The sequence below is a fragment of the Neopelma chrysocephalum genome, unplaced genomic scaffold (assembly GCF_003984885.1).
Source record: "Neopelma chrysocephalum unplaced genomic scaffold, ASM398488v2 Primary Assembly neopelma1_119, whole genome shotgun sequence".
NCBI lineage: Eukaryota > Metazoa > Chordata > Aves > Passeriformes > Pipridae > Neopelma > Neopelma chrysocephalum.
The window spans coordinates 368,208-380,337 of record NW_020897781.1 but is presented as its reverse complement, the minus strand read 5'-3'; the positions used below and the strand labels follow the sequence as shown (position 1 = coordinate 380,337).

The following is a 12,130-nucleotide window of genomic DNA, read 5'->3' as shown; positions in this document are numbered from 1 at the left end:
GGTGCAGGGGCCGGCATGGGAATGGCAAGAGGGTCCTTGCTGGCGTTTCACAGCCACCCGTCGCCACTGGGACTTAAGAGCTCGGTTCCAGGCAAAGCTGTTCCCCAGTGCTGTGGGATGTGTCAGCAGCACAAGGGTTAACCCCGCTTTCCCTCTCTGTCGGTGCCTGGTCTGGGATAACCTCGTTAGCGGTGGCAGCGATGCCCCTGGGACAGAGCAGCCCTATAAACTGGAGCTCAGCGCTGGGAAATGGGCTGAGCTGCCTCAGTGGGCTGCCCCCACCGTGCACCAGCCCACGGCCACTCAGGGTGTCACAGAGGGGAGAAGCTGGACCGGGCACTTGGGGACAGGACATGTTTGTCACCACAAGGCCTGACACTGTTTGTGAGGCTGTGCAAGGGGACAAAATCCCTAGATAGGACTCCCTGAGGGCACTGGGTGCTGAGAGGGGCCAGCCCAGCCTCAATCCCGCAGCTTGGGGGTCTCCCCTCTGTCCCCCAGGACTCAGCTCTTCCTCCTGGGCTGCCTGCAGCATGGGAGAATGCAGGGACCTTGGCACCGTTGCTGTGCCAACCATGCCAATCCCAGCCTCAGATGGGGACTGGGGATACCCAATCACCCCCCTCCCGCTTGGCTTTTCCTCGGATGGGCTGGCATGGGTGCCCGGGCATTGTTTCTGCCTGTGCTGTTGTGCCACAGGCCGGTTTCTGGTGGCCACCTCCCCGTGCTGTGGGAGAAGATGGGTTCCGTATGCTGGAGCATTCATTCCCTCTGCTGATCGACAGCCTGCGGTCTGGCTGAGCAACCCCAATTGTTCCCAGTGTGCCTGGACAAAGAACTGCCTAGAGAGATGGCAAGGCTTAGGAGCAGAGGACATGCTAGGAATATTTCCACTGCCTTGGACACCACCAGCTTTTTCCCCCACCTACTGCAAGAATGAGAGGCAGTAGCTTGGTTTTGCAGGCAGAGTGGGATGCTTTCTCCCTGTCCCAAGCAGGGTGGATGCAGAATCTTGTCCCAAGGCAGGCTGAGAGCTCATTCCTGGGAGCATATCCTCAGCTGTGGCACAGTGCTGTGCCGAGTGCTGCACTCACCTGGGTGCTCTGGTAAGGGGATCTGGAGCCTCTTCCCAGGGCAAGGGCCGTGGGAGCCATAGGGAGTCCCACACAGCCCCTGCAGGTCCCTGTCCCCAGGGACTCACGTGGCACAGCAGGGTGGTGGTGCTGCCCTGGGGCCTCTGATATGCTCAGGGCTGCTGTTCCCAGGCAGACAAAGCAATCTGGGGAGCTGCAGTTCACACCTGGTGTTTTTGCTGGGTGCAAAAACCAAAAAAACCCCAAAACCTGGAGGAATTGGGGAGGAGGACAGCATGGGGTGAGGAGGGGCAGGACTGGCTTCATTAGCCACGCTGGGCTCTGTGGGATTAACACCACCATGGAGGCAGTGCCTTTCCTGAGCTGGTGTTCAGCTGGGCCAGGCACGGCAAGCTGCAGTCTCTGCCTGGCACTGGGCTGAGTTCCAGCTGCTTTGGGGCCATCACCTGCCATTTCTGCTCCCTGGCTCGTCTCACGTGCCATGGCTCCCTCCCAGCCATTGGCCAACTCTGAGATTAGCCACCCTGTTTTGCAAAGGGGAAAGCTGGGACAGGGATACAGACCAAGTGGAAAGCCCTCAGCACGGAGTGGCTCCTGGCGAGGTCTTTGGAATCCAGGAGGTCCCATGGGAGCTCTGCAGCTCCCACACGACCTGCTCAAGACCAGACAGAGCCCTGGTTCCTTCCTTCCCTGCCAGCCCATGGGCTCGCAGGCGGGAGTGGAGTCCATGTCTGCTCTGCTCCCTCCGAGCAGGGGGAGGGCGGTGGGCGCTGCTGAGGCTTTTGTTCTTGGGGTTTGGAGGACTCCTCACGTGAAGGGAGCAGCAGCATCGGCATTTGCAGTGGGGAGAAAATGTTGCATCTGAAAATATCCCAGTTTCCCTGGTCATTAGCATCTGACATGGTTGAGAATCACAACAGCCCTGAATCCTGGAATTCCCTGTGCTGGGAAGCGACAGATCCTGTCTCTGCTGCTCTGCTGTGGCTGGTGGGGACCTGGCAGGGATGAGCGGGGGGCTGCCTGGGAGCACGGGACCCCCATTGCAGCCTGGCTGCTGGGGCCACTCTGCCCTCTCCCACGAGCTCGGGAGAGACTGCCTGGCAGCTTGAGGTGACCTCTGAGGTGGCAGAGAGTCTCCACTGTAGCGAGTGGGGCTGCAGAAGCATCTGAGCGCACAGGGGGGTGTCTGTGTGGGCTTCAGCATGGCCGAGCTGCCCCTGCCCCGCTGCAGCCCCACGCTCGGGGCCGCGCTGCAGCCGGGAGGGCCCACAGTGTCCTACACAGCAGGAGCTGGGCCAGGGATGGGGGTGCTGAGGAAATGGGCCGGGAGAGCCCTTGGGGAGGCAAACGGCTGCAGGAGTACGGTTAGCTGCACCCCAGGCTGGTGAGGGGCCCCTGTTTCCCCTGCGCCCGCTGTCCCGCCGAGATTAGCTCTCGGCTGGCTGGGCTTGACGGGCAGGCGGAAGGGGCCTTGTGCGCGAGCACCACGGGGCCGCCCGGAAACCCGGGCAAAGCGGGCACCGCGGCGGCTCCTTCCCTCCCTCCCGCTGTGCCTCGGTCCCTGCTCAGCCCTCCCCGTGGCTGTGCCCGCCGCCTGCCAGGTCCTGGCACGGGGGGCATTCACCATCGCGCCGCTGTGCTGGCGGCGAAGCCGGGAATGTGCCGTGCGGCAGAGGCATGGCTGCCGCGCTGTTCCCCGGCGCCCTGCTTGCTCTTGGATGGCCTGATTGGGAGGGCGACGCAGCTCCCCCGTGGTTGGCATCACCCTGTGCCGTGGGAGCCAGCTCCCTCCCTACACCCTTTCCCCACGGGGCTGCCAGCTCGGCTCATGCACAGCCAAGTGCGTGGGATGAAAGGGCGCTGCCGGGTCCCCGGGAGCGCTGGTGGCAGCGGGAAGGTCACGCTGTGCCGCACATGCCGCCGATCAGAGCTGCCCGTGGGGACAGCGGGGCAGCTTGGGGGTGACCCCTGCACTCGGGGTCAGCGGGCCGCGCCGTGCGTCAGCCCCGAGCGGCTTAATCCCAACCGGGCAGGGGGAGGAGCGCGGGAGGGGGGGGGACGGCGGATTCCTGACCCACAACCGAGCCTGGCATCTCCTCCGTGCAGCGCCGCGGGCCCACCTCCCGCCGTAACCCGATAGGGTTGAGCGGTGCCGCCCTGGCACTGGGAGGGCGAGGAGAAATAATGGGAACAGGCAAGCAGAAAAACGCGAAAAAAAAGAAATTCCTTTTGTCTTGAGAAAGCAGGAGCCCTTTGAACTGCTTCTTCCTGAAGTAGCTTTTCCTGCCCCCCAAGAGGAGATGGAGTATTTTGTAGAACATTATTTCAGAGGGTTGGTGAGGGTTTTTTAAATTTTTACAGTAATCACGTGACAAAGCTCGAAATGCTTGTGACTGGCCCGATATGGGGGGAAAAAGAATAAATCCCATACCCGGGTTTGCCAGCAGGATTCCCCATTTCCCAAGCACACGGCTCAGCCTGTGCCCGCTGTCTGTCCCCATCACTCCCACAGCACCGCAGGAAATGCGATGCAGGGACACGCTGGGTTTGCTGCAGCTGAAAACCCGCGGGTGAAGCTGCCAGTTGCAGGCAGCTTTGTGAAGCTTTTCTCACAGGATTGGTCTGCTTGGGATGGGTTCAACTGGAAGCAGCTGCAGGCTCACGGCAGACTCGCAGGACGCCACAGGACAGCGAATCCCTTCAGGTGGAGGTTGGAAACAGTGAATCTCTTACTGGGATCTTCCCTGGTGATGTGGTTTATTCCCTCCGCTGCAACTGCCGAGTGTGCCAGGGACACAGAGGTGCCTTGGGACATCTTGGAGGTGGAAGGAGCTGTAAGAGGAGTTTTGTTCAGCTTTGTGCCATGGGAGGAGGCTTCAGCCAGCTCAGGCTGCTGGACAACTCAGCAGTCTGGACATGGGAGGAATCTTGGTGATTGTAACATCACCCACTGCCCCAGGTCGGGTCTGGGCACCCCTCTGCTTCCTGATGAAGAGCTCATCCTCGCCCTCAGACAACTGAAGACTTGAGCTAATGGTACTTCATGGGGTTTGGACATATGTCCACTGGGAAACGGGCTGGATCTGACTGTGCAATGTCACACAAGCTGCAGATTAAAGAGCAGCACATCCAAATGAGATTTATCTAGTCACCCCCCGAGATGTCTTCCCCCTGTGCACAGAGGCAGATGTTTGGTTGTTTAAGATTTAAAATCATCTATTACTGAGATACTTTTCCATAATGAGGCACGATTGGGAAGGAGCTAATCAACACGTTTCTTAATACGAGAGAAGGGAGAGGCTTGAAGGGAGCACTAAGTGACTTTCCACATTAGATGCTCTCCTTGCTTCCCCTGTCCTCCCTGCTTAATTCTTCTAAGTTTGAAAATTATTCTAACTTCTGTTTCTCTTTTTCTTACAAAAATCAAATTCTGATACAAATGGAACAGGATGGGAATGGGTTTATTTCTTTGCTATTGTAGTACAAGTACGCACATATTTCTGACCACAATTTCTTATAATAGTATATAAAAAAAAGGAGATGTGTGGACTTGTAGGTGCTTTGAAAAAGCTGAAACTTTGCCACAGTTTCAAGTTCTGAAGGATTGATGGGTCCTGCTGGGCCATGACATTGCTGCTCACTGCACAGCTTGTCTTCTCTTATCAGGGTGTGAGCGTCAGCTGGGAAAGAGCAGATCTGCAGGCCCACGAGGAGGAATTAAACATCCTGGACAGATGTCGGCTCAGGTCTGTGCAGTTTCAGCTGAAGCTTTCCAGGCTGGTTTTGACCCGTTCCATTTCATGCAGAAAACTGTAGAACTGGGGCAAAGTTAACTCTGCAGAAAAAAAAAAAAAGAGACATCTTAGATTTCAGATTGCACTTCCAACATTGGCAAAGCCATTCCAGTGCTACTATGGAGCAACTCATGTTCACCTAAGCTGGGCAGAGTTAGCCACCTTGACTCCCAGCAGCTGGTTCCTTACACTAGCTGGGCTGGGATCTCCTAACAGCACTTCACAGTTGGGAATCATTTACTTTCCTCCTCTGCTGTTCTGCTCTGACCGCTCTGCACAGCTCCATGGCAGATCTGTGTTTACTGAGGCACAGATGTGAAGATGCCCAGATGTTCCTAAACACTTCCAGAGTGCCTGCAGGAGGGAGAGGCCAGGGCAGGAATGATGGAGGGGCTGGGGCAGGGAAAGGCCAGGGCAATAGTGGCCATGGCGATGGAGAAACTGGGGCAGGAGTGATGGTGAGGTCAAGGCAGGAGTGGCCACAGTGATGCTCTTGCAGTGATCCCCCCCCAGGTTCTGCCCCCAGACTCCCCCACCTCCAGCAGCACTCAGAGCCCCAAAGTGCTGCACAGCTTTCCCGTGCTTCCTTCTTGTCCAGAATGTCAACTCACCAACATACACGTTTTCCAACTGGCTCCCTTTTTTAATCACCAGCTTCAGCTTGGGGGAAGGAAAAACAGAGGTATTTTAGCTCCTGAGCACCAGGAACAGGAGTTCGCTGTGAGTTTCAGACTGTCGCACAGCACACACATCTTTGACGGGCTTTTCAAGAAGTGTCAGTGTAGGAACAGATTCCCTGGGCATTGGGAGGATCTCTGGAAGTCCTTGATCCCATTTTCCCTCCCTCCCCAAGAAAGCTTGACCTCTGCTAGACTGAGGTTTTTGAACAGCTTTTCAGAGTGGGCCACACTTCTGTGATACCTCATGTCTTCAGAAGAGAAACAAACAGCAGCGTGCCTGCTCTCTGCCGGCAGAGGCACTTGGAGACTGAAGCAGATACAGTGACACAGCCTGTTCCTATGAGTTCCAGTTTCCCTCCCCTTCCCTTCACAGCCAGCGCTTCCCACATGCCTGGTTGGAGCTTGTTCCTTAACTGCACTACAACCTGAACTCTCTGATGTGGGAGATTTACCTGTAAGAAGATACTTCCCACTTTTTCCAGCTCACTGCTCCCAGCAGTCACTGTGAGTCAGAAAGAAGAGAAGGCAGATAATCTGTTAGTTAAATGGTGAAATAAAAAGTTACTTAGCTGAGAGCTGCTGGTGGGTTTCCCAACCCATTCAGTTTATGCTGTAGATCTATTACCTCCAAACTTCCACTCCATATCTATCAGCTGGTTAATCATCAGTGTCTGACCCACAGCCAGGCGTGTTAGGGTGGGGGAATTCACCTTCCACTGCAGGAGCAAAAGACACACCAGCAGTCAATTCAGAGGCCTCTGTTTGTACCTGAAATTTCAACAGGAGTCAGAACTGAGGCAGAAGCCCAGAGTGAAGGGAGAACTAATGTGGTTGGGAGGGCTTTCAGAGGTGTTTGAGTCCTGCTAGGATTTCCATCTGCCTTGGCACTGCTGTAAAGGAAACTCACTGGTTCTGTTTTAATGCTGGTTCAGTGTAACAATATCTGTGCAAAAAGCCATGTGTTCATGTAACTGCATGACCTCGGGGCTTGAAGCATGGGAAGCACAAAAACATCACATGAAAGCCACACAGCAGTGCAGGAACTGTGACACTGATGAGGGAGAAGCCACGGCAAATGAGAGGAATCATCAGACAAACTGCTCCTTATTAGTTTTTTGAGGATCTTCAGTTCAAAATCCTGAGCTGGTTTTGAAGAAAATACCCAAAGTGCCAACATGTCTCAGGAGCACAGTAGGGTTTTATGAGTTCCCACTCAGAGACTGACATTTTGTTAGCTTAGAAACAAGCAAAAATATATAAATACCTGTTCTGCAAAATAACTGGCTTTCTCTTCACTGAGGCCTGTGGGAGAGACCATATGAGATTACTATTGTGATAAATATTAATTATCTTTTATTTTGTGAAAGTCAGGTGACCTACCTAGAGCAATAAAATCTGCTTTGACTTGTTCAGAAGACAAATTCCTCTTCAGGGCACCTGAATAAACAACACAAAGAAGAAAAATCACTTTTATTGAGTCAAACCAATCTTTACCGAGTCAAATAGAGGCAGGGACGGGGCCTGGCGCTGGAAAGCTTCTGTTCCTAGGCTGTGTTTTGAAGCAAACCACAGCTCCTCAGAGATCGGAAACCCAGTCGTGCCTGCCGGTATCTTTGCAGATGCCCAGTGCTTTAAAAGTCCGGGCTCTGGGAGTGCCTGGGAGAGGGCGAGATCCCATTGCAGGTATCCATGGGAACAGCGGCAGCGGTTGTGTTTTGAAGCTGCTGCTTTCTCTCCTGTAGCCGCTTTGCTTGTTAAAGGAGAACTGTTAAGGCTGGCGGGCTACTAATTTGACCTACCTGCTGTGTTTGGGATGATGGGTGTGAACGTGTGCATATAACACTTTCCCCCGCTGCGCCTTTCCCCTTTGTTCTGGGGCACAGGCAGCTCAGGGACCTTTACAAGGATTCTGCTCTCTGAAGCCAAGAGCAGGAATCTCATAAATTCAAGGAGACTGCCAGCCCCACGTGGCTTTCCGGCTGTGTAGCACAGAGGCAAAGTTATCTGCTGTGATCCGTTCTGATACTGTCCCTGGCATCCCAGAGGTAAGAAAAAGGCACAATCGGGATTGAAGCCAGAGCACGTGAGCAGGAACGACGAGATGAGGGCACCAAGGCCAGAATTGGGATGGGAGAAAATGCCGATTCCACATTAAATCCCCCTGGGACGGTTGTAGGAAAGGGAATTATTTATTGCTACGCCTGAATAGGAAAAATGGCTTCAAGTAGCAGAACAAGTTTAGAACAAATTCAGAAAACAGTTGTGCTCAGCATCAGAGCTGTGGAGGAAGCTACAGGGAAGCCAGGGCTGAAGAGTAATAGCAAGGGACTATTAATAACAGGAAGGATCAATGGGATGAACATGCCTTGGAGTGTTTGATGCATTACCATGTCAAACGGCAGCCACAACATCACAATAATCTCATAAAGTGCTGGAGTCTGGGGTATTCCAGGGGAATCCCCCCAAACCTCTTCCCCACTGTTTATGAATGAGAAAGTGCTGGACACATTCAATGTTTCTCTTAAGCAAGACTACAAGGTCAGATGTCTCCTTCACATGGCCTAGAACTACAGCAGTCCCCAGCCCACTCCAAATGAGTGTACACTGTCTTATCTGTCTCCAACAGCACTTGTCCTTGGAGGAATTACAGTACTGGGTCACTTGGGTGGAAGTTCCTGCAGAGACTCACTGCTAACATGAGGCTGCCTTGGTCTGGCAAAGGGATTTACAGGTACAGGTTAAACCAAGCTCTGTCACAGTGTTGTGCTGCATTTAACTCACAGGTATTTAAGGGAGTTTAGTTAAGCCTGTGAAATGTGTGTGCAAGCAGGGTATAAAGAATACAAAGAGTCAACAAACAGGGGAAGTTTTGATTCTTAAGTGCTAAGTGCTGTATTAGGTAGTTATTGTGCAAACCAAGCCCCCACAGTTCCGAGACACACTTTAGCAGCATGCAGGAATGGATGGGACAGTTTGGCCTCAGGGCAGCATATGCAAATGCATCACTTACCGTTGGGTACCAGAAGAATACTTTTGACAATGTTTTTCAGGGGGCCCAAGCTGATTTTATTCATGGTGGCAAAGTCTGAGAGCTGAGCCAGGAACCTTTCTACCTGTTCAAGAAAAAGAGCAGTGATACAATCGTTTTTCTGGCCAGAGCTGTACTCACACACCTCTGGAGCTCTTGCCTTACCTCCTTGGGCTCCGTCAGAAAGCGGAAAAGCACTTCAGTCAGCGCTGAGAATTGCTGGAAGAAACAGGACAGTGTTAGAGCCGGGCATCAGCCACCCACAACCTCACCACCCCATCACCACCCTGATCCAGCTCCACCTGCCTCCAGCACATTGGTCCCAGAGCTGGACCTCCATGCATTCTGTGATGCCTGTGGATGGGATTTGCTCATGGATGCTTTTCAGAGCCTCTCAAAGGGTCTGTGCAGCTGGTAGCTGGCACTACGCAGGGCTTTTGTGACTTGTGGCTAATCGGAAGCTGCTGTTCTTGTGCAATCCAAAAACTGCGAGTGGGAAAAGCTGTGAACATCTACTCTCATGTTTCACAAACCCCATGGGGCAACCAGACTAACTCGGGAAAGGCAGAGAGCTGGTTAAGGGTCTAGTTGCTGCCTTCAGCTTTCTGAGGGTGCAGCTGGCAGGGCTGGAGAGGCTGCCTGTGTGGCAGAGCACCACCAGCACCCTCCTCTGCTGGCACCAGCACCAACCGTGACCTTTTGGGTATGGCTGGCTGCTGCTGCAGTGGCTCCTCCTACCCTGCCCTCATCCTCAGACATTTAATGGAGATGATACTGGGCTGGTATCCTCGGTTCTGGGCAAGCTGGGCTGGAAAAGCTTCTGCGCCTCCACAACTTCAGCCCACACTGAACCAGTTGCTCAGCCCAAAAAGCACACCCAGTGTGTCGGTGATCTGGGAGTAGACGGTACCAAGACTGGGAGCATCAGCTTGGAACAGGAGGTGTGGGGTGGGGATCACAACCAAACGCTGCGTGGCCCCCACCAAAAACCCCAGTGCCTGACAGGGCCCCCCTGCCCACCGGGCACGATCTGAGCCCCCCACCAGGAGCTCCGCCAGTGTCCCTGCCCACGGCAGGAACTAGATGGTCCCAACCATTCTGAGATCCCATGATTCCATGCACACCCCACAAACAGCTCTGGCGTGCGCGGGGCTCGCCCGGCTGGGTCGGGGCTGTCCCGCCGGGAGCGGGGCCGCGCTCCCCGCCCTGCCTCGAGCACCGGGACACGCCCGACGGGGCCACCTCTGGGAGGGGCCCGCGGGGACCTCCAGGCCCGGTACCGGCGGCGCTCCGGGGCTGCGGTGCCGGCCGGGTACAGCTCCCCAGTGCCGACCCGGTCCAGCTCCCCGGGGCCGGCCCACCCTGCCCGGCTGCGGCCGCCCCGGAGCCGCCGCCCCGCGCGTTCCGGGGCCGCCCCCGCCGCCCGCCCATCCCCGACCCGCCCGGCCCGGCGCACCTGGGCGCTGAGCTGGTTGAGGTTGTGCATGTCGCCGCTCACCGCCTCCGGCACCGGGTCGCGGGTGAAGTTGAGCAGCCCCATGGCGGCGGCGGCGGGGCCGGGCCGGGCCGGGCCGGGCGGGCGGAGCCGCCGCCGCCTCAGCCTGAGCATTGGCGGCCGCACTTTCCGCACCGCCGCGGCCCCAGACCCGCGCTCAGGGCACCCGGTGGCCACGGGGCACCCCGGGATGGCCCCTTTGGCCGCTGCAGCCGCAGCCCGATAACCCGCGGCGGGGCCGGGGCTCTGGCTGGCAGCTGAGCAGCGTTAAGATTTTTTTTACTGTACAAAAACCCCCATTAAAAAAAATGTTTTAAACCCATAGCTAATAGGGTGAGTGGTTTTCTTTTTGTCCCCTGAAAATTCCACTTGGGAACGGAAGGTTGGGTGTGCTCTTCCCTCTCCAGCTTCTGCTCCCGAGCGCTGCCCGCTGCCCAGCCTGGCACGGGCTGGGGGGTGATGGGTGGCCCGGGGTCAGACAGCCCACGTCTCATGGCAGGGATCTGTGGGCTCCGTGGAATGGGCAGGGGTTGGGTAAGGAAGCAGCAGCTCTGGAATGAGCCAGCCCACGGGCAGAAAGTGCCCAGATGTCCATGGAGTCAGGGTTCCATCGGGAGATTTTAACCTGATTCTCACCATAACCCATATGCAGGAGGTCTCCTTGACTCAGAGACGTGTAGGAAGGCAGAGGAGTTGGAAAATCACCTTCTCGAACAATGGAGCTGATCCCATCCTGAGACTCCCTTACCTTAAGCTGCTATTTTACAGCTTTCCTTGGGCAGGAGCATGAGCTTCCCAGGATTCCACTCTCAGTGTGAAAGCGTCTGATCCATTTTATCAGGGAAGGTGTTCCTCGGCTGTCGGGGCAGAGGACAGAGCGTAAAAGCCTTTGTGGAGGTAAAACTGCGGCAGCACACGAGGCTTCTGGTTTATTACTGGCACTTGCAACTGCAAATGAGAGTATAGGAAATTTTATAGCCCTTTCATTGTAAGACTATCCCAGAAGCAGTTTATAAACAAGGAGATAAGCAGCTAAGTACCACTAATGATGAGGAGTTAAGAGATATTTACTGGTGGTCTGGCTGGAAATAGCATCCAGCTTCCTTTTCTCCCCCCTCTACCTCGCAGTCCAGCTGGGAGAGTTTCTGTTTCATAGACCCAGGTGTACCTCGATTTTTGAGGTGAAAAAATTGGCTATGGATGTGCTTGGAGGATTTGACCCTAAATATTTAGAACACTTTAAAGCAGGTTTTTCATATTGGAACAATTTATCCGTTTCTGTGGTGAACCGGAACAGCCCAAGTCAGCTTAAACCATTCTTGTCTCTAAAAACGAGTTAATTTGAGCTAAAACTCCTTCAGGGAGATGGATGGAGGAGGTACCACAAGATGCCAGTGTGTGTGAGCACGAAATTCCTCTCTGGCTTCAAAATTTTCCTAAGTGCAAATTAGTAATTGCAGTTAATTATCGCACATTTTCATAGCCACCAGAATTTCCCCCCCGCCCCCGGTATCGTGCGGCCGAAAATCTGAAACCAGGCAAGAGACAGTTTTGTGCCTGGTTTGCACCTGGAGTCATCCTGTGATGGATCTTTACTTCCCTGTCTTCCCAGGGTGATGCTTTAGGAGCTAATTAAGGACGGTCTGGGTGCTCGCGTGTGTGCGTGTGCGAGCACGCCGGAGGTTCGGCAGGACGGTGACGCCAACGCTGTTGAACAATTTTTCAGGCAGCAAACCAAATTCTTGAGGGAAGTTGAGTGACAGGATCCAAGAAGAAGAGGAGTCTCAGTTGAATTGCACGATCATAACATCCTGCTCAAACAATCACCGGGAAATTCGGTGGTCCCTCCTCCTGGAATATGAGCTGACTGCACTGTGGCATGTGAGTGCCATGAGCCCCGATACGGCACGGGCAGCTCTGTGATGCCAGAATTTACTTAATTCTCAAATCAAGAAAGATTTAATCGATTAAAAGAGAAGGTTGCAGAGTGATGGCCACAGTTATGGGTGCGCCTGGTGGGGGATGGTGACCAGCGTCCA

At 54.7% G+C, this 12,130-nt stretch overlaps 1 protein-coding gene across 1 annotated transcript; it reads right to left on the bottom strand.

The window, feature by feature from the left end:
* Nucleotides 1–4,539: 4,539 nt before the first annotated feature.
* On the bottom strand, nucleotides 4,540–10,181 carry COMMD7 (COMM domain containing 7). Its single transcript, XM_027697196.1, has 9 exons — nucleotides 10,053–10,181; nucleotides 8,762–8,815; nucleotides 8,579–8,681; nucleotides 6,949–7,005; nucleotides 6,833–6,870; nucleotides 6,194–6,284; nucleotides 6,021–6,070; nucleotides 5,500–5,548; nucleotides 4,540–4,929 (listed from the first exon to the last, which is right to left on the bottom strand). The coding sequence occupies exons 1-9, from the start codon at nucleotides 10,134–10,136 to the stop codon at nucleotides 4,853–4,855; spliced, it is 603 nt and encodes a 200-aa protein (XP_027552997.1). The 5' UTR covers nucleotides 10,137–10,181; the 3' UTR covers nucleotides 4,540–4,852.
* Between the last annotated feature and the right edge of the window lie 1,949 nt (nucleotides 10,182–12,130).